Consider the following 22,457-nt stretch of genomic DNA (forward strand, 5'->3'; position numbering starts at 1 on the left):
CTTAGGTTAAATGCAAAATTTTAAGTCACTAATTTGTTGACAGAACGCAGATAATCATACGGTAAAGACATTTTAACATTGCCTAACAATAAATGTGTCAGCCTACTCAGTGATAGTTTCAATGACGACGCTCAGCCAAATTCCTTGGTTGGACTTGCAACATCATAGAACTTATTCTTGTCCAAGTAGAAATGAAGTTTCATGCAAAGTTTAAAGATATATTTCTCAAGATATATTGCCACATGATACGTTCACATCTTCTATATATATATATATATATATATATATATATATATATATATATATATATATATATATATATAAATGAATGTTTGTGTTTGTCCTTTATGTAATCGTTAACTATTTGTCCGATCATTATGAAAATTTGTATGTACGTGTATTTTTCCATGTAGAAGGTTTATATTCTATGCCCATTGATGTAACTCGCCACCAGGAGGCGCTGCAATAGATAAAAGTTTTCAAAGCGCCTGCACATTATAAACTGCATTTACAAGACAGTTACGTGTATTAAATAGCCAAACACTATTTGAAGGCGCTAAATTATTATGTATTTTTGTCTTTAAAATAACTTTCTGGTTGAACTTAAAGCTTGAGGTTTGGACCACTTTATAATAAAGTACATGTACGTGTACAATGGCTGTAAACATACACGTTTGACAAATTTCCTTGGTCGTGGCAACAAGACAAACTCGACATCGGCACTGGAAATATAAGTCACTTGAACCAGAAGTGCTTATATACAGGCAAAGTTTACGAAAAGCATGCGAAGCCACGGGAAACAGCTAGTTTTTTTACTAAATTACGTTTCATATAAGTTTTTAAATAATAAAAGTCCACACACCAAATCTCCACAAAAAAGTGTTGGGCTACATGTGTTATTATTCTTTTCTTTTAATTTATGAATAAAATTACCTAGGTATAGCGAGTTTTTTTACAACTGCATTGATTCTGAAATTTTCTTGCTACTCCCAATGGTTACCCATAAGACCAATGTAAAACTATTCGCTAACGCTCAGCCAAACCCTATGCAATAGCATGCACCATAATCGAACTGTGATTCTCTTATAGAAATAAAAACTTCATGCATAACTTCAAGTCTATAACTTCCAGTCCCATGAGTGATAGGCTTCACTAACGCTCAGCCAATAAACATATCTTATATTAATGCAAAATAAACATAACATAGACAACATCATCGTACAAGTTCTGCATGCCGCAATGATAAGCTAAATTAGCATTGTTGGTTATCTAATACAATGACAACAAACTGAGATAACGATAAGCTGTGTTTGATTTTTATCTTCTCTATTTTCAAATACAGATTTTTCATGGTATTTTTAATTTCGATGATAAAGTATCTCTATTTTGGAAGAGGAAAAGTATAGCCTAAATGTTTACACAACAGTCAGATTGATACGATAAATACGAGTATAAGGAATACCATCTCTTTCAAATTTGAACTGTTGAAAGAGCAGAAAAAATTAGCTTAGCTTTGGCCTGGACCGTCTCATAATACCACTTATAGAATTAACTTGACACAAATAACCTCTGAAAGGAAATGAAGCGGATCCTTCCTTGGAGGTGCTATAATTTAATATAGTTTAAATCCTGATATTAAGATCTTACCTAAATAGTTCAAGTGAACATTTAGCTGTCACAAAGTTTTTCTTTATTTATTCCATATCAGTTTATTCTTTTGACTGAAATAAAATATTTTTCCTTGTAGAATGAGCCAGGTTCCAAGAACTACTTTGCATTTATAATCACACAAACTGACGTTTCTAGAAATCTATAGGGAAATAAAACCAACCATCAATCACATAAACAAATATTAACTATATCACTGTCAGAAAAGTAAGTACATAGTCGGTCTGTTTTTACGTGTCAGTCATTGCTTTTGAGTGTTTAAAACTCAAAAATTAGGATTATAGAAAAGAATCTCTTTTTCATTTTTAGTCGTTTTAATGCCCTCCCATTTCGATCACTACTAAAACCAGCTACACTGACAATCGATTTATTCCTTCAGAAATTTCTTTGCCAGTTTCAAGGAAATATTAAAAATAAAGACGAAATTAAAATTGAATCTAAAGAAATTCATGCATTGGTAAGAAATACATTTAATAGAAAAAAATTGTAACTCTAGAAATCGATTATTTTGTGGGCAGCAGATTTAATAATAAACATGTTAAGTTATTCAGATAAAAATGAAGGATTTAAAGATTTTTTAAGTGTAATAGATACTTTTTCAAAATATGTTAAGAGCAATTAAAATAAAAAACTGAAAAGATGTTTCAAAGGACGTGTTTGATGATATAATAAAGGATGAAATAAAATTAAATCATAACGTTTCTTGTCATTTACAAGTACATACAGATACATAGTTTAAAACAAAGAATTTAATTAAGTTTCAAAAACTGCAACAAAAGAATTTATCATGCAGAAAATTTAAAAATCTAGTGTTGTATGCGATATAACAGAACTGACATTGAGAGAATTAAAATTATTTTTGGCTAATAAAAACTTTAAATGGATATTCTTCCAAAAGTCATAAACTATAGTAATAATGTTCACACCAAAATAAAAACTAGACCTAAAGATGTTGATAAAGAATTATTAGAAACAGTTTTAAAGTATATTTTCACATATAGTATATTTCCTATATTTCACCCAAAAATTCACAATAAGACTAAGTTTAAGATTAAATGTTCATGTTAGAATCGTTAACAAAAAAAAACCACTTTCAAACCAAATATATAAAAACAATTGGTTTAGAGAAATCTTTGTAATTTATAAAAATAATAGTACAAATCCTGTAACTTCCCTAGTACAAAGATTTAAATAATGAGGAAATAACCAGATATTTTTATGAATGCGAGTTTAAAAAATCGAAACGTATTTTGTTTATATCAATGGAGACGCAAAAAACTTTAAATGTGTAAAGATTAAAAAAATTTAATGAATTTTCTAAAGAGAAGAGTAGTTTGATAACTTTGAAAAATTTACTTTCAAAGGGAAAGGATGCTATATTTGTAAAGAAATTTAATAATTGGCATTATATTAAAGGTAAAAAACAATCATATTGTAAAGAAAGTAAACCTTGGTCAATGAGAATGTGGAAGAAATGTTCAATATTTATCCCCTTTACAGTAACATTCACAAACAATTATCATACCTTTAAAATCTAATTATATTTTAAGGATTTTTTATTTGTTAATTTTCTTTATAGATTTTTTGAGCTGTCATCATATAAATCAGAAATTATGCCTAATAACTTGTTTATCAACTTATAGAAATATTGTGAAAGATAAATACAACCCATATTTTTATGTCTAGATATTATGAAACAGTCTTTAATAATATTTTGATTTTCTAAAAGGCAATAATAGAAAAGATAAAATTAAAGACGTTGTTAAAAATTACTTGAAGATATTGAAACAATCAGATACAATTTTAAAACTTAATGAAATAGACAATACAATTTTAAAACGAAAATAGTACTTAATATAATTCAGTTAACATCTCCATTTACAATTTTACTTTTCATTAATGTTGAATAGTTTATATGATTTGAAAGAAAAATTTTAATAAAAAATAAAATACATTAAAGAAATGTAAACCATAAATTATTTACTGTTAGGCTATATAATCACATTGTAGTAATCTTGTAGGAACTAGTTTTGTAAATCATTCTGAGCATTGCCATTTACATAAAAAGTCTGAAATGTTATATACTTTCTTTTCAATTGCTGCTTTTGGATCTAAAATGAGTGAGAATCGAAATGAAACCGATTATACTCCATCAATCTGCCACCAGAAACACCACAACATACCATTTTCTACTCTCGAAAACATGTAAAGGTGTCAGAACCCTTTTGGAATATTTAAAAGTACAATGAATCTAATTGGACTGCAGCTAAAAATGTTAAAAGTTGGTTGACACAGTGAAAACACAACCAAGCTCGTTCTCAGATCGGGTTTTTTCAGACAATTTTACTGTAGCCCAGGCTGGGCCCCGCCACACATTTATTCTAAAGGACTGTTGACGGATTCTAAATATCATTTCCAGAGCCCGCCCAAGCCGGGTACAACCCTGATCCCAACATATGGTGAATATAATACAGTGGGATTAATTAATTTCTTTCATTCTTGTTTGCACGTCTCTAAATTCACCAGGCATTTTTACAAATACAACAGACAGCAGGTATCAAATCTCAGACAACAACAATCCTTGTCTCCTTTCCAAATGTGTTTAACTTTTGGATTACAGCTCGTTATTTCTCCTAGTGTTTTGTTTTCTAGTTTTAAAAAAAACAATAAAGCTTTCAAATATGCTCTACTGGTTTCCTCAGAATAGAGCACTTACCATGAAAAGAATGAAAAGTATTTTGAAACTTTTTTAACGATTCAATCAAACATCTATTAACTTTTTTCACAATTTGCCTGAAAAAAGTTGATCACAATATGTATTAACCGGATGGGTATACATCTGTCAGAAAAGGAATAAATAAATCAAAAACTTGAATCCAATTATATTTTATTTCGCCTGCCTTAAGTAGATTATAAAAATGATCCAGTATTTAGAATAGTAATAATATATTGGTTTTCTTCATTTAAATGATGGTTATCTTTGCCATTGTCAAATGGTTAAACATAAACAATTATTCCAAATTATACACTAAAAGTAAAGTAGTTTTCAGAAGAAATCCCATCATTTTATATGTGTGCTGCATAGTATAGTTAAATTATAACAATACAGGTCCTCATAAGTTGCCGATCCCAGGAACGAGCCTAGGGGCCATGGCAAACTCAGAGACTTTAAAAAAAGATACTTTTATGAAAATCTAATCACTACCGTAAAGTAACTTTAAATTAAAATTTTATTTTTTGCTGTATTGTTATGCAAAAGTACTTGTTACAGTAAAGACATGAAAATCAGTAATGGATCCTCTTAATATTTAGATCTAATATATTTCTTTAGTGAGAACACAAGCACAATAGGATGGAATGTTGAATGGTTTGGGTATGACGATACGCGCATCTGTTGTATTCATGTTGAGTATCGTTAAAGTCACCGTAGTGTATTTCTGGACACAGCGTGAAGAGTAACCTATTGACAAACTGCCTGGGATATTGCAAGGACTGTTCCTGCAACAGTGATATGGCAATTTACATTTATATTAAGGTTGTTAGTTTGATTATAACACAAGAACAATAAGAAGGAAAGTTGAATGATTTTGGTATGAAGCTACGCGTATCTGTTGTATTCCTGTTGAGTATCATTAAAGTCACCATAGTGAATCTCTGGACGCAGCTTGAAGAGTAACCTGTTGGCAAACTGCCTGGGATATTGCAAGGACTGTCTCTGCAACAGTGATATGGCAGTTTACATTGATATTAAGGTTGAAGTTTGATTAGAACACAAGAACAATAAGAAGGAAAGTTGAATGATTTTGGTATGAAGCTACGCGTATCTGTTGTATTCCTGTTGAGTATCATTAAAGTCACCATAGTGAATCTCTGGACGCAGCTTGAAGAGTAACCTGTTGGCAAACTGCCTGGGATATTGCAAGGACTGTTCCTGCAACAGTGATATGGCAATTTACATTTATATTAAGGTTGTTAGTTTGATTAGAACACAAGAACAATAAGAAGGAAAGTTGAATGATTTTGGTATGAAGCTACGCGTATCTGTTGTATTCCTGTTGAGTATCATTAAAGTCACCATAGTGAATCTCTGGACGCAGCGTGAAGAGTAACCTGTTGGCAAACTGCCTGGGATATTGCAAGGACTGTTCCTGCAACAGTGATATGGCAATTTACATTTATATTAAGGTTGTTAGTTTGATTAGAACACAAGAACAATAAGAAGGAAAGTTGAATGATTTTGGTATGAAGCTACGCTTATCTGTTGTATTCCTGTTGAGTATCATTAAAGTCACCATAGTGAATCTCTGGACGCAGCTTGAAGAGTAACCTGTTGGCAAACTGCCTGGGATATTGCAAGGACTGTTCCTGCAACAGTGATATGGCAATTTACATTTATATTAAGGTTGTTAGTTTGATTAGAACACAAGAACAATAAGAAGGAAAGTTGAATGATTTTGGTATGAAGATACGCGTATCTGTTGTATTCCTGTTGAGTATCATTAAAGTCCCCATAGTGAATCTCTGGACGCAGCTTGAAGAGTAACCTGTTGGCAAACTGCCTGGGATATTGCAAGGACTGTCCCTGCAACAGTGATATGGCAGTTTACATTGATATTAAGGTTGAAGTTTGATTAGAACACAAGAACAATAAGAAGGAAAGTTGAATGATTTGGGTATGAAGCTACGCGTATCTGTTGTATTCCAGTTGAGTATCATTAAAGTCACCGTAGTGTATATCTGGACGCAGCTTGAAGAGTAACCTGTTGGCAAATTGTCTGGGATATTGCAAGGACTATCCCTGCAACAGTGATATGGCAATTTACATATATATTAAGGTTTTTAGTTTGATTAGAACACAAAAGCAATAAGATGGAAAGTTGAATGATTTTATTATGAAGCTACGCGTATCTGTTGTATTCCTGTTGAGTATCATTAAAGTCACCGTGATGTATCTCTGGACGCAACCTGAAGAGTAACCTGTTGGCAAATTGCCTGGGATACTGCAAGGACTATCTCTGCAACAGTGATATGGCAGTTTACATTTATATTGAGGTTGTTAGTTTGATTAGAACACAAGAATAATAAGAAGGAAAGTTGAATGATTTGGGTATGAAGCTACGTGTATCTGTTGTATTCCTGTTGAGTATCATTAAAGTCACCGTAGTGTATCTCTGGACACAGTGTGAAGAGTAACCTGTTGGCAAATTGCCTGGGATATTGCAAGGACTATCTCTGCAACAGTGATATGGCAGTTTACATTTATATTGAGGTTGTTAGTTTGATTAGAACACAAGAACAATAAGAAGGAAAGTTGAATGATTTGGGTATGAAGCTACGTGTATCTGTTGTATTCCTGTTGAGTATCATTAGAGTCACCGTAGTGAATCACTGGACACAGTGTGAAGAGTAACCTGTTGGCAAACAGCCTGGGATATTGCAAGAACTATCTCTGCAACAGTGATATGGCAATTTATATTTATATTATGGTTGTTAGTTTTATTAGAACACAAAAGCAATACGAAGGAAAGTTGAATGATGTGGGTATGAAGCTACGTGTATCTGTCGTAGCCTTGTTAAGTATTGAATATAAGGACGATCTCTGCAACAGTGTTATGGGAGTTTACATTTATATTAAGGTTGTTAGTTTGATTAGAACACAAGAGCAATAAGAAGGGAAGTTACCATGTAATTAACATGTAAAAATTTACATTTAGATCAAGGTTTGTAAGTTTGGTTAGATCATAATCATTTTATTCTACATTTGATTTTTATGTTTGATAAATATTTAAATCTAAATTCTTCATTTTAAAAATCGGTTAAAGATCTCCTTATTCTTCTAATGGCAATTCCACAATTATTTATAACTGAATATTACTAAAAATAAAGATGTATATCTGATAAACTATTTTAAAATTCAACCAATCTGGAGATTCAAGAGTGTACGGGGTGGTGGTGCATATATCAGTTTTCCCATAAAGTGGGATATTTTGTTTCGATAGGTTGGTAACAATGTTAAGTTGCCAGCAACACAGAGTAAGTTCATTGTTGTCTATTCTAGTGGCTAGTGTAAAGTGACAGTCTTTGCATCTGTTATTTGTTTGTGTGTTTTTTAAAAATGTTTACAACCCAACAATGACTTTACATCCTTCAGTTGTTCTGGAAGCATAATAAAAATACTGCCATGATAATTGAAAAATTTAGTGGTAAATATCCAGGTGCCAAGATACCCACTCTACAGTATATGTGGAAGTTAAATAAGAAATTTTAAAACACAGGAAGCATTTTAAATGCCCCGAAGTGTGGTCATCCACGATCAATTTGCAACGAAGAAAACCTGCAGACAGTTGCTCAAGCTTTTGTAGCCAGCCCCGGTAAATCGACTTGTAAGGCATCTGCTGAACTAGAAATATCAAGAAGAAGCGTGCTAAGAATGTTAAAGCACTAAAATTTAAGCCATACCGTTCATCTTTATTCCAAGCGCTTCACAAGGATGATTCCGATAGGCGATTGGAATTCTGTGAGACAATAATTATCCTTTCAGAGGCTGATCCAAATTTCTTGCGATCAATTTTGTGGTGTGATGAGGCATGTTTCAAACTAAATGGATGCGTTAATCGGCATAATTGCGTGTACTGGTCTTATGTAAATCCTCATAACGTAATCCAAGCAGAACTCAATGTGCCTGGTGTTATGGTATGGGGAGGTATTTCAAGTACTGCACTGATTGGTCTATATTTTCTTCAAGGAAAAATTAACTCAGAAAGTTTTTTTTTTTCTTCCTGATGGAAAAGGACAGTTTGTCCCCGCCCTTAGTCCTAAAAGGACCTTTGCGCCTCCCTTATTTTAATTTTGTGTCCTCAAAGTCCGAGGCTTTTGCAAAAACCGATCAGATTTGAGGGCTTCTCAGAAAGTTACTTACAGTTGCTGCAGGAAATACTAGTTCCCAAGCTCAGAAACAATCCTGTTTTCAATATTCATTTGCACATCTGGCAACAAGATGGTGCCCCAGCACATTTCGGTATCCAAGTTCGAGATTTTTTAAATAACACATTTCATGAATGGATTGGTCACCATGGTTCAATCGATTAGCCTGTGCACTCGTCAGACCTGACCCCATGTGATTTTTCACTGTGAGTTATTATAAATGAGACTGTGTATGCTTCAAAACTGCAAAATCTTGACGAACTCAGAAACCTAATTAGAAATACATTTGAACTTGTTATAACGATAAACCTTTATTGCTAAAAAATTGTGATTCTGTTCTCAGTCGTTGTATGAAGTGTATACAAAATCATGGTGGACATTTCGAACAACTGCTATAACATTGTATGGTAATATGTGTATTTTCATATAATGAATTTTTTTTCTTGCCTAAAAGTGTTTTATTGCCTATAACACCTTTAAATCTCTATTCTGGGGAAACTGACATATGCGCCACCCTATTGTCAGTTATGAAGAGCGTTTTAAAATTGTGATGTCTTTACTGAAAAATTACATTAACTTGTATTACGTCTCATTTGTATTCGATTATGACAGCATACTCAAAACCTATACTTCATGCCTTCTTAGTTTTCTTTTATTCTAATGTAGTTAACAACGTATTATAGCTAGAAACGTATTATAATTTAACACATTGACTGCAGTTAGCGCACAGTACTACTACTTCGACTGCCCTAAAGTCGTTACATATCTCATATCGCAGTGAAGGTGGTATAATAAGTTGACACATAACCAAATAACAGTATTACGGGGTAAAAATAAAGATGGACGCTGGACTCAGTGAGGTAGGAGATGCATACAGTAAGATGACCCATATCTTCGTAATAGTAATGGGTCGGAGAACCCACAATATGACCGAAGTAGTTGATATGGCTGCTGGTCCTTATTATGACGCTCTTTACATCTTTTATTTGATTGTTAATTAATGGACATTGTTAATTAATCGCCGTGGTACATGGCTAGCCCGCTCACCAAACCTGACGCCGTGTGATTTTTCGCTGTGTGGTATTATAAAGGAGACTGTGTATGTTTCAAAACCACAAAATCTTGACGAACTCAGAAACCTAATTAGAAATGCATTTGAACTTGTTAATAACAATAAAACCTTTATTGCTAGAAATTTGTGATTCTGTTCTCAGTCTTTGTATGGTGTATACAAAATCAAGGTGGACATTTTGAACAACTGCTATAACCATATTTTTCTTTTCATACATGTACCTTTTCCTCTGAATTCCTCTAATTTACAATTTTTTCCATTTGTCTCACAAAAAGTCTCAAAGCAAATCAAAGTCATGATTTTCCAAAATCTCAGGGAGGAGGTTAGAAAACCTGAAATTGTACTAAAAGTTCCATTACGGTTGAAGCATGCTTTACACTAATGCTTGAAGAGTTGTTGTTAGGAAATACTCCACTGAAAAACTGTTTTTTTAACAAACTGTTTAATGCAAAATAATTACCAAAATTTAACACAAAAATAAAGATACAATACTTACTGGTTGACGCAAGATTCAGTTTTTATGCCTTGCCTGTATTCTTCATCGTTGACAACGAATCCAATTGTCGCTGCTGTTTTAGGATAAATAATTCTTTGCTGAAAAAGTTTCAGAAACTTATATAAAACTACCAATCAACCAATCTCTATGCTCATAAAATAAAAAGAACCAAAACATACAGAAGTAGTGTCAATTTGTCTAAAATTTTAACTAATTTTAAATATGCATATTATGATTAAATACACTGCAATTTTAAATACTCACCTACAGAATACAAATCAAGGTTACATAAATGAAATTTAAGAGTTTGTTTGAACTTAGCCAGCCATTGTCATTTTTAAGTACTATGAGTTTGTAGAAAATTTGAGACATATATATGTGGACATATATATGTCCATAATATATGTACACATATTATATACACATAATATGTGGACTTTTCTTAAAATATTATATTTATTTTTGGTAATTATTTCAGATTTCTGTTTTTGTGTTGTAAGCATGGGTTTAAGTTGTTGGTTTATAAATGTGTAGAAGTGAGAAAATACCAATTTTGATATTAATTCCTGTGTTTATTAAATTTTATGAATCAATGAGTTCTTTATTTACACATTCATCACTTAGTCAATGTATAGGTACATACTAGTTTTGTAAGGTTATGAAAACTATAAAATGTAAAATCAGTATTAAATCTAAGGTTCTGCAAAAAGTGACAAAAGAACTATACATACATGTGTAGAATTTACAATAGGTTGCAATATGTACAATATGTAGTGTATTTTAGTGTGAGAAGTACTAAGTTGGTAGGTATCCCATAGTGATATTTAATGTCTGCACCAGTGATGTTGGCAGTATGTATTGTCAGGCGATGTAACATACGATGTGGTCTAAAAGAATAAAGAATGCTCATAGGCTGCTCTCCTGTGACGTCACATCACGCCACTACCCTACAACCAACGGTCCAAGCTGGCCAGCCAGCAGTCCACCCGGAGTCCACCACCAGACACCGTCATGTAACCTCCGCGTCCCGTCCGTTCCTTTACGAGCGGTCCTAGAGCAATGTTACTCTAAATGTGTAGTTTAATTATTCTTCCCGACCCATAGAGAGTACAGTGTCGACCCGCATACATTACAGTGGCGACGAGGAAAACAACTGCAACAGTGAATTACAGTGATTTAGTGCGGAAGGGCAACAAGCGTAATGAACACGTGCAAATAACCGCGAATGTGCAAGGACATTCCGGACATTCCAACGGTCGGAGTAGTAAGGTACGCCGATCGATATAAACTATTCTTGGTGTAAGCAGCGCACAAGCTGATTTTAATCGTTGCAATTAATGCCGTTAGACGATTATTTTTACCGGGGACATTTTAAACAGTTATTACGGAGTGTACAAGAAAACAAAATGGCAACTATCGGGTCTATGGGTTATTTTGATAGTGCGGAAGAATCGTGGCAGTCTTATATAGAGAGATTTGAGTTTTTTATTGATTGTAATGATATCGATAAATTCAAAGAAACTAAGCACTTTTGTTGACAGTTATGGGTGTAAGGACCTATACGTTACTGAAAGACTTAATTACACCAGACAAACCGTCTGACAAGTCGTACAAGGAAATTGTGGACACTATAGCGAATCATCTGCATCCCAAGCCTTCTTTTATCACGGAAAGATTTAAATTTAGTAGGCGGAATCAATTGAGATCATGAAACGGTTAGCGATTATATTGTGCATTTTAAAACAGTTATCTAAGTATTGTGAATTTGGTGATAAAATTGCCAGACTACTTAAGGGACAGATTAGTCGCGGGTCTGCGAGACCAACAAGATACAGAAAAGACTTCTCGGGGAGGAGAAACCTCACTTATGAAAAAGCCGTGCAACTAGCTACTGCAATGAATTTGCTGAGAAGGGGGCGGCCCAGATGACAACTGCAGGAGGACGTATTCACCGGATGCAGAGCAGCGGGTCGATACCGAAAAGGACACAGGCGGCGAGCATCGCAGCGAGACGGTCATCGGACGGCGGGAAGGCGCTGGGAGACATCACCTGCTATTGTTGCGGCAAGCGAGGATCACACACAGCATCGCAATGTCGGTTTCGTGAGTACACGTGTAATCATTGTAAAAAGAAGGGACACCTTGAAAGAGTTTGTAGATCGAAAAATTATGTTAACAAACCTAATGAGAACAAACCAAATGTTTTTACAAATAGGTCTAAGGAGCTTTCAGCTAAAGGGAAACAGTTTTACAGCGATAAAAAGCAATATGTTTATAAAGGTAGGGCAGCACTATGTAGAGGAAAGTAAAGAATCAGCAGAGTCCGGTTCAGATAATCACTGGAAACATAAAGACAATGACGATGTGTATGACATTTCCAATCTATTTACGGTTAAAGAAATAGAAACTAAGATTAATAAAAATTGAGCCAATAACGGTACAGTTATTAGTGGAAAAGTAAGGAAATTGTATTTGAAGTCGATAGTGGAGCTTGTGTTTCAGTTATGTCAGAAAAAGATTGTAAGACTAAGTTAGGAAATATAAACATGTATCCAACTAGTTAGTATTAAGTTCATATACACATGAAAAGATCAGGCCATTTAGGTAAGGTTATGGTCGATGTACAACATAAAGGTAAAGAGAAACAATTAGCTTTATACATCGTAGCTAATGGGGCTAATCCCTTGTTAGGGCGTGATTGGATGCAAGCATTAGATTTAACAGTTAGAGTGCCTAGTAATGTAAACAATGTACAGTCAGCCGATCGCACGAGCATGGTGGGGGTTGTGCCAACTGCAGGCGGCAGCGCGGCAGACGCATGCACGCCTGTCAGTGGAAGCCACAACACACCTGTAGAGGTAAACAAACAAACATCTGTCAATCCGTCTGTTGTCAACAACAACAAACAAGTAGAATTACTGTACAATGAGTTTCCAAATGTATTTACGGATAAGTTGGGATGTTTCAAGGGTGCACCATTAAATTAAAGTTAAAAGAAAATGTAGTACCAAAATACTTTAAACCTAGGACGTTACCTTTTACACTTAAAGAAAAAGTAGAAGCCGAGCTGACTAGACTAGAAACAAGAGAACGTTATTTTCACCAGTAGATACCAGTGAATGGGGGACTCCCATTGTACCAATTATTAAGGCTAATGGGAAAATAAGAATTTGTGGGGATTATAAAATAACTGTAAATCCTTTCTTGGAGGTAGACCGACACCCGTTACCGAAAATTGAAGAAATATTTGCCAGCCTACAAAACGGAGAAAAATTCTCTAAAATAGATTTATCTTCAGCTTATCAGCAGCTTAAAACTAGATGTAGATAGTCAAACGTATTGTACAATTAGCACACACAAAGGATTGTATGCTTACAATCGCCTATGTTTTGGTATCAGTTCAGCACCGGGAATATTCCAGAGAATAATAGAACGAACATTACAAGGTATCCCGGGGGTAACTGTATTTTTAGATGACATTCTAGTAACAGTAAAAACAATGAGGAACACATGCATAGACTTAGACTAGTGTGTCAAAGACTTGAAGACAATGGGTTCACAGTGAGCAAGAACAAATGTAAATTTTTCTGTGACAGTTTAGAATATTTAGGTTTTGTTATCAGTAAACAAGGGTTGCATACCGCACCTAGTAAGGTTGAAGCAATTGTCAAGGCACCTGAACCTCAAAATGTGACACAGCTTAAAGCCTTCCTTGTCTTGTTTAATTACTATTCACGTTTCATTCCTAGGATATCCACTATTTTAACCCCAATGTATCAGTTGTTAAGAAAGGATACCGATTTTGTATTTAATTTAGCATGTAAGAAGGCACTACAAGAGATTAAGCAAAAGTTAATCTCTGCTGAAGTTTTAGCGCATTATGATCCTGCATTACCACTAGTGGTAGCCAGTGATGCAAGTCCATATGGCATTGCATCAGTTTTGAGTCAGATTCAATACGACGGTACAGAAAGACCTATATCATTCGCAAGTAGAGTGTTAAATAGCGCTGAAAAAACTATTCACAAATAGATAAGGAAGCATTAAGCAATTGTATTTGGTGTTAAGAAATTTAGTCAATATTTATATGGTACACAGTTTTTTTGTTAAAGACTGATCATAAGCCTTTAGTGGCTATTTTTGGACCAAAGAAAGGGTTACCTGCTTTCGCAGCCAGTAGGTTACAACGATACGCTTTGTTTTTTAAGTGGTTTCCAATATGAGATTGTGTATGTTAAGTCCCAAAACCATGGCAATGCCGATGGATTTATCTAGATTACCTGTAAATAGTGAGATTAAAGATGAAATCTCGGATGATGACCTTAATATTAATGTCATAGGTACCTATTTGCAGTGTTTAGCTGAAAATGACATACCATTAAGCTATGTAGACATAAAAAGAGAATCAATGGTAGATAGTGAAATTAAAAAGGTAATATCCTATGTAGAATTAGGTTGGCCTATTGTAACTGAAACCAGATCTAAAGCCATTTGAAATTAGACAGTCGGAATTAACCTTGGAGCAAGGAATCCTAATGTGGGGGTACAGGGTGGTAATACCTAAAAAGGTTCAGAATAAACATTCTGAACGAATTGCATACTTCACACACATAGGTATTGTTCGCATGAAGGCATTAGCCCGTGCATATGTATGGTGGCCTAATATCGACCGGGACATAGAACAACTAGCTAACAGCTGTGCAGCCTGTTTGGAGGAACGAGCAAAACCGCCCAAGGCTTTCCTGCATCATTGGAATGTTCCGGAACGAGTTTGGTCTCGAATTCATATTGATTTTTTTGGACCTTTTCAGTCCAAGTTATTTTTGGTGGTAAAAGATGCGTACTCTAAGTGGCCAGAGGTGTTGCCCGTTGCTTCAACGGCAGCTGTTCACACGATTGTGAAATTAAGGGAATTATTTAGTAGGTATGGTATTGTAGACCACATAGTGTCCGACAACGGACCACCTTTTACCAGTCAAGAGTTTAAAGAATTTTTGATGTCAAATGGTATCAACACACGTTTTCACCACCATACCACCCAGAAACAAATGGTTTGGGCAGAACGGTCAGTCAGAACTATTAAAAATAAATTGAAAACAGCTCTTCATAATTCCAAGGATTTAGAATTAGCTTTGAGTAACTTCCTGTTCACTTATAGAAATACAGTGCATTCTACTACCAATCTATCGCCAGCTCAATTAATGTTGGGCAGATCGCTAAAGTCTAGGTTAGATTTAATTCGCCCAAATGTTAAAGCAATAATGTCAGATAATCAAGAAAAACAACGATTGTACTATAGGGGTAGTAAAACTAGACAGTTAGCTATTGGACAACCAATCATAGCCAGAGATTACAGAGGTAGAAATAAGTGGATACCAGGTGTGGTAGTTTCACGATTAGGACCAGTCACGTATTTAGTTGAACTGAATACGGGCATGAGGTGGAAACGACATATCGACCAGTTGGTAGGTTTACAGTGTAGTCCGGAAATGTCTGAGTTGACAACAATGCCTAGACTCCCAGACGCAAGCGTGGCAACAGAGGCACACGCAGGAAACGATCGATATACAGTCGCGGGACAGAGCGAACGCAAGGTCGCCAGTACTTTTAGCAACGACCTTGCCCCCCTCTCCGCAAAACCATAACAATAACAAAACGCTCAGGGGCAAAGCCCCAGCCCACGTACAAATGTAAAACAATAACAGTTCCAGCGTTTCACCCAAACAAATGACACCTGTTAGAACGATACCCACTAAGGGATCGTAAACCTTTAGTCAAAATGGACTTGTAAATACAACCCCAATTGTGACTTGTATATAATTAATATTGTTTAAGCATTATTATTATCGATTTGTTAATTGTGTTCATTCAATGTGTTATTAATTGCTATATTCTGATTTATTGGTTTTTGATTGAAGTGTTTGTGATTTGTGTTAAAGGATTATATTGAGTTTGTATTTTTGTTCTCTATAATCTATACTTACAAAAATAAAAGAGTATAATGTCAATTTTTCTTATTCATTGTAATTGATTTAAAATTGGAGAATTGTAAAACAAATTGTAATTGATAAATTTCTAAAATTGTAGGGGACTTATGTATTTAAGGGGGAGGATTGTAGTGTATTTAGTGTGAGAAGTACTAAGTTGGTAGGTATCCATAGTGATATTTAATGTCTGCACCAGTGATGTTGGCAGTATGTATTGTCAGGCGATGTAACATACGATGTGGTCTAAAGAATAAAGAATGCTCATAGGCTTGCTCTCCTGTGACGTCACATCACGCCACTACCCTACAACCAACGGTCCAAGCTGGCCAGCCAGCAGTCCCACCCGGAGTCCACCACCAGACACCGTCATGTAACCTCCGCGTCCCGTCCGTTCCTTTTACGAGCGGTCCTAGAGCAATGTTACTCTAAATGTTGTAGTTTAATTATTCTTCCCGACCCATAGAGAGTACAGTGTCGACCCCATACATTACACAATAATACTATTTTATGTTACTTTGTTTCCCAGAATTATTTCCAAATGGTTTCCGAAATTCTCCATTCAATCTAGAGTATCCTCATTTTTCACATGAGGACAACTCTTAAGGTGGTAATGGGTCAGTGTTCCAGACAATATACCATTCAGAAGTCCTTAATTATTTCCATTTGTTCCACAGATAACTTTTTACAAATGACACAACATTTGTACAGATGACATGTCATTCATGAAAAGTGTAAATAAATAGTAGGTACCAAAGCATATCATGTTATAACATTTTACTTTGCCACTTCCAAACTACCAAAGAGGTATGAGGAATATGCTCAATATAAAAACTCATTAGTGTATTTTATAGTTACGTAAGTTTTGGTATTATATTATGAAGATGTCTTTTGAGGTTGAGTGGTAGAGAGGGTTAAAACAATCCTCGCAGTGACTTAAAAACTAAAGACATTTTCATTTAATTTCTTTTGGCTTTCCACGTTTGAAATTGCACTTGTATAAAAAGTCAAAAAAAGAAATTTAACTGAGGTTTTTAATATTTTTTAAATTATTTAAGTCAGTTATAGTAAAATGATCACGAATGTTTTTTTTTTATAAGAAAACTGTTAAACCTCATCCAGTTTTACGTCCTTTTCTTTATAATAAGTTATAAAATTAACAATTGTTTGTATCAAGTTATAATAAATACACACCCAAACACTTGTTAATTTTTTTTGTTACAATTTTTCAATGTTTATACAGTGAAGTGTACATCAAAGTTTGAGATTTTTCTCTGAATATCCCGTAAAAATATAGAAAAACTAAAAAGCGTTTAGATGTGTATTACTTATGTCTTTAAAAAAGACACCTTCCATAACTCCACGATTAAAATAAGGACATAAAACTGCATGAGTTTAACACTGTTCTTTTATGGGGAAAAGCTTGAGGTCATTTAATACTGCTAGTTTTGAATTAAATATAAATGAGTGGTAAAAATTAATTGTAATCCTTAGAGATTTGCTTACAAAATTAATATTTAAAAGCAAAAATGATAATGTAAAGATTTCCACAAGATACTAACAAATTATAAGTACTTTTAGAATTTTTAGAAATCAGAAATTCAATAATTATTATCTATCGTCTCGATTACAATTTCATTTTAACCATCATAAAAAATTGAAATTCTAGGTCAAGATACGAGAGTTGCAGTTGTGCAATTCTTTTGGGTATATGATAAATTATAATTAATAAAAATGTAATTAAAACTGTTAATGTGGATTTTAAGTCAACTTGGATTAAACAAATAAAAAACATGGTTATACTTGCATATAACTAATTTGGTAAAATGAACCTGCCTGAAGCTTAAACGTACATATAGATGGACGTTTTCGAAAAAAAAACCTGCTTCTATGACTCAAGTTATTCCAAAATAAACATTTTCAATAAAATCATGATTTGTTTTTAGGCCATCTGTATATATTCATGAGCGGAAATAAAACAAAGATGTTGCATTGTCTCATACACTAAAGAAACTCTTACCTACTCTGTCCCACTTTTTGAGAGAAATAGTCCTTCATATGTTTAGAGGATAAAATGTCTTATCTATTACAGTACCAATTGTTTGAGATTAAGTTTGAAGATTGTGAAACACATAATTTATTTTACAGAATACTGTAAAGTCCTTTGAGTACGAAGGTTCAGATATTCAGACTTATGAAGAAATGCTGAGAAACACCAACATCTGGATATCAGAATGTTTCAAATATTATTTTTGAATTGTTACTTTTCAATTAATTTAATTATATTCGCTATATATACATTAAAACATTGAGTTATAGATTTACCTTGTCATTTGTGGTTATAAATACATTTCACATTATCAACTTACAAAATGTGTGGAATGTTGAACATACACAATCTTTTCAAAGATGATATTTTTAATAAATAAATAAATAACAATTCCTTTACCATCAAGTGTTTTTCAAAATAACTTGCCTAATAACAACTTAACAAATAAATAACAATAACATACATAAAAATACAAACACTATAACAAAGATTACAAAAGCAGTTAAAAAACTGACTTCAGCATTTTAAGGTGTCAATTACAGAAATAAACACTATGTAAGTAAAATATATAATAGTTCTAAAACCTAAAAACTAGTTTTAAAATACCTGCTTAATATACAATTCCCTTACTAAAATTTAAGTTGTTGCTTTTGTATGAGTTTTTAATGTTCTTTTTGGACATGCTAACAGCATAAGTCTTTACGGTGTCAGGGAGGTCATTATACAAGGTTGGGCTGAAGCAAATGAAGCTTCTCCTCCCGACCTCAAGCCGCACTTGAGGAAAGTGAGTTTTCGGTCTTGGCGGAAGCTAAATACACACCAATAAAAATGTGTGATTTTGTACAGTGTTATCTGTAGTGTTTACTGAATAAAACATTTTGCATCTGGAACTTTTGTAAGAAATTATTTTTACTCAAAGAAAGATAAAAATATTTTTTACACATATATTTTTATTATTATAAAAATATGTCATGCTATCAGTTACACAATTTATTCTAGCAGGTTTTTTTAAAACATTTAGTAATGTTAAAGGAGACTTACCACAGATGAGCAAAGTGGAATTTCTTCAAACACAGATGAGTTGGGTGTGATCTGAGCTTCTTCAGTGAGTATCTGAAAATATTTTCTTGTTTAAACACTACCGCAATTTCATTGATTCAAAGAGGACATGATTAAATCAAGAATTTTATTGCCATTGACAACTTTACATTGAATAGGCAAAGTCAACTTATTTTTCTAATTTACACTAACTTAATTGATTTTAATAATGAAAAATAAAAATTCAGTAGTTCTAGCACAGTGAGAACTATTACAAATAATTATTAAGAATAGTTAGAATAATAAATTGTAAAATAAAATTTAAAATAATACGTTTAAGCTAATTGAAAACAAAGTAAACCAAAAAGATGACAATCAAGATTTATACAAACAATGTGGAGTATACAAAATTAACTGTAGTGACTGTGAAAGCTATTATATTGGACAAACTGGCAGAAATTTTAATAAAAGGTTTAAAGAACATATACAAGCTTTGAAAACAAATAACATGTCTACAATAAAATCAAATTTCGCTGAACATTTATTAGAAACTGGACATAACTACAAAAATATTGAAAAGAACATGGAAATTTTGGATATTGAAAGGAAAGGAGAAAAATTAAACACGAAAGAAGAATTACATATTTATCTAAATTATAACAAAGATCCTCACAACATATTAAATAGCAATTTAAAAAATAAAACAAATCCTATCTTTGAAAAAATATTAAACACAGAATACTAATCAAAATTACAACTGTGTCATATAAATTTAACATCTGTTTAAATAGTCGACAGGTGTATACTTATTTGTTTTGTTTATTATTTAGTTAGAGGTTAATGTTCACAGATGGTTTATACCGAAACACGTATCTGAAATAAAAGAATTTTAAAAGGGTTTTAGTTTACAATTTAATATTCTAACATAAAGATAACCCTATATTGTGGAATTCATAACATAAGAATAGTTAATTTAGGTAAATTACTTTGATCATTTATAAATATACAGTTTAAAACATACTTAAAAATAAATAACATATACAATTATTATTAAAAATGCATGGTTTGAAAATATAAAATTTAAAGTATTAAATTTATACATACTAAATAAAACAGTGTAAATAATGGGGTTTTTCTAAAAGTACTTAGTCGCAATGGTAAAAAGCTAAAATAGTAAAAACTCAGTGGTTTTAAGAATATTATTACACAAAATAAATACATATCTTTGTTGTAGGGTACAAAGGCATCAGCTGAAATCAGTGTGATATACAACTAAACATAGAAACAACTATAATACAATGTTGTTAACACTTTCACTATGGCTTAATAAAATCAGTTTGATTAGTAGATATGACTGTTATGTATGTACGTACATTTAACATATACTTACTCACTGGCAGTTACTCACAGCTTCACACAACATTTCTTGGGTTTTGCACCAGTATGAGAACTTCTGGTTTGAGTTATATTTCTGATTCCAATGTTGAGTTTGCCTTGTTTCCAACGTAAGAAAATACGTCAAAAATTGAATATTTATGCCCATCGTAATTTACTTTGTTCTTAGTATTGTTTTGTTCCATACTTGATCTTGCCTTGTTTCCCAATCAAGAAAATATATCTCACAGATCAGAGAAGTCTACTTTTGTCAAAAGACAACTATGAGGGGTTTTATTAGTCTTTAAATTGATATTAAAAGTTAGTAGCTTTTGTCTTATATATGTAATACTTAAGATGTGATAAAAATGTACAGTTTAAAGTGCATTAACAAGGATACTATTTAGGTGTTCGTTTCTGAAAAATATTTTAGAACATTAAAAGATGGAATTGGTAGTTAGTTTAGGCACAGAGTCCAGTGAACTTTCATCTTGCATGCAAAGACAGCCTTCTGAGTCAAATTCTGACCATCTTGTTTTAAGACATTTTGTAAGATAGTTTTATAAGTAGATTTCTAAGATAGAGTACTTGCCTAGTCGTTAAAATCTGAAACGGCATTAAAACTAATAGTTACGCATTACAAAATTTACACACTATTAATGTAAACAAATTTAAAATTGTTAAATGAATTAAACATATGTTTGTGCAGTCATAAAATAATGTTTACGCAGAACATTTGATTACATTTGACATGCTCTTTCAAGTAGTATTTCATGACTTAAGAGACGAAGATGGGATTTTTCACCAAACCAGTGGGGTGTAGCCCGGAGAGATTTTCAAAATAAGAATAGGCCTATATACATCCCAGGGACCGTAAGAATGTCAATGTAAAATCTCATTATAATCGGTTGAATAATTTACACGTGAAAGCAAAAACAAAAAAGCAAACAAATAAGGCACTTTTACATTTATAATATTATTTGGATGGATATACATGTCAAATATTGTCTTTTTTACTCAGGTTTCTCAAATAGATATTTGCAAGAGAAATAAAAATTTGTTTTCTTACAACCACAATGTTTTGTACAGTACTATATGAAAGAGAGACAAAACTAGTTTTATTTTTAATTACTATAATATCTAATTTTTCATTATGTGTTAGTTACCTAAACTACACAAATATCATATCATCATAAGTACGTTGAAAATACTTACAGCTAGGCCTGGACTGGCAACAAAGATTAAAATAAGTAATTTAATCATTGTCTATTATACTGTTCTGTATTACAATGGCTACAAAACTATGTATAGAGATATGGAACAGTCTGAGACTAATGCGCCAGGCAATGTTATTGAACACTTTTCTGATACCTAAAAACCAGTTTATTGAAGTTGCCTTCTTAGAGGTCAGCAAGGTCACTATTTTCCTCAAATTATCTTCGGGATAACCGAGAATAAGATAACCCGGTTGCTTGCTTTATGTAATACTGCCCTGTTATGAAAAAATGTAGATACATTTTATATATCTCGCAGTTACACTTGGAATTTTCCACACATTTTTCAGGTGATAATTTGTAATGTATCTTACAAATAAAAATGAATCCCAAAATGTGCGCTAATCTCGTGAACAGCTGGACCAATTTGGCTAATTCCTTTTATAAAATATTCATCGAAATTCAAGGAAGCTTTAAGCGAAGATAAAAATAAACATTACATAGAATATTTTGAATTCTGAAAAATGTTAATATATATGTTTCATAATCCAAATTTAACTGACAATAAACAGCTGTTTAAATTTTCAGGTGAAATTTGACAAATAGGCTGGAACATCTGCTACATTAAAATTTTATA

The 22,457-nt window shown here is 32.9% G+C and overlaps 1 protein-coding gene across 3 annotated transcripts; it reads right to left on the reverse strand.

Moving 5' to 3' along the window:
• Positions 1-4,538: 4,538 nt before the first annotated feature.
• LOC124358973 (protein spaetzle-like) lies at positions 4,539-22,022 on the reverse strand. 3 transcript variants are annotated; one of them, XM_046811263.1, is made up of 4 exons: positions 21,822-22,013; positions 19,236-19,307; positions 10,161-10,258; positions 4,539-5,166 (listed from the first exon to the last, which is right to left on the reverse strand). In XM_046811263.1, the coding sequence occupies exons 1-4, from the start codon at positions 21,867-21,869 to the stop codon at positions 4,983-4,985; spliced, it is 402 nt and encodes a 133-aa protein (XP_046667219.1). In that variant the 5' UTR covers positions 21,870-22,013; the 3' UTR covers positions 4,539-4,982. The 3 variants fall into 3 exon arrangements, with proteins under 3 accessions (XP_046667219.1, XP_046667218.1, XP_046667217.1); XM_046811262.1 differs by lacking the exon at positions 4,539-5,166 and adding an exon at positions 5,176-5,816 and having other exon boundaries at positions 21,822-22,022; XM_046811261.1 differs by lacking the exon at positions 4,539-5,166 and adding an exon at positions 5,823-6,033 and having other exon boundaries at positions 21,822-22,021.
• Positions 22,023-22,457: the final 435 nt, after the last annotated feature.

Source organism: Homalodisca vitripennis, chromosome 4 (assembly GCF_021130785.1).
Source record: "Homalodisca vitripennis isolate AUS2020 chromosome 4, UT_GWSS_2.1, whole genome shotgun sequence".
NCBI lineage: Eukaryota > Metazoa > Arthropoda > Insecta > Hemiptera > Cicadellidae > Homalodisca > Homalodisca vitripennis.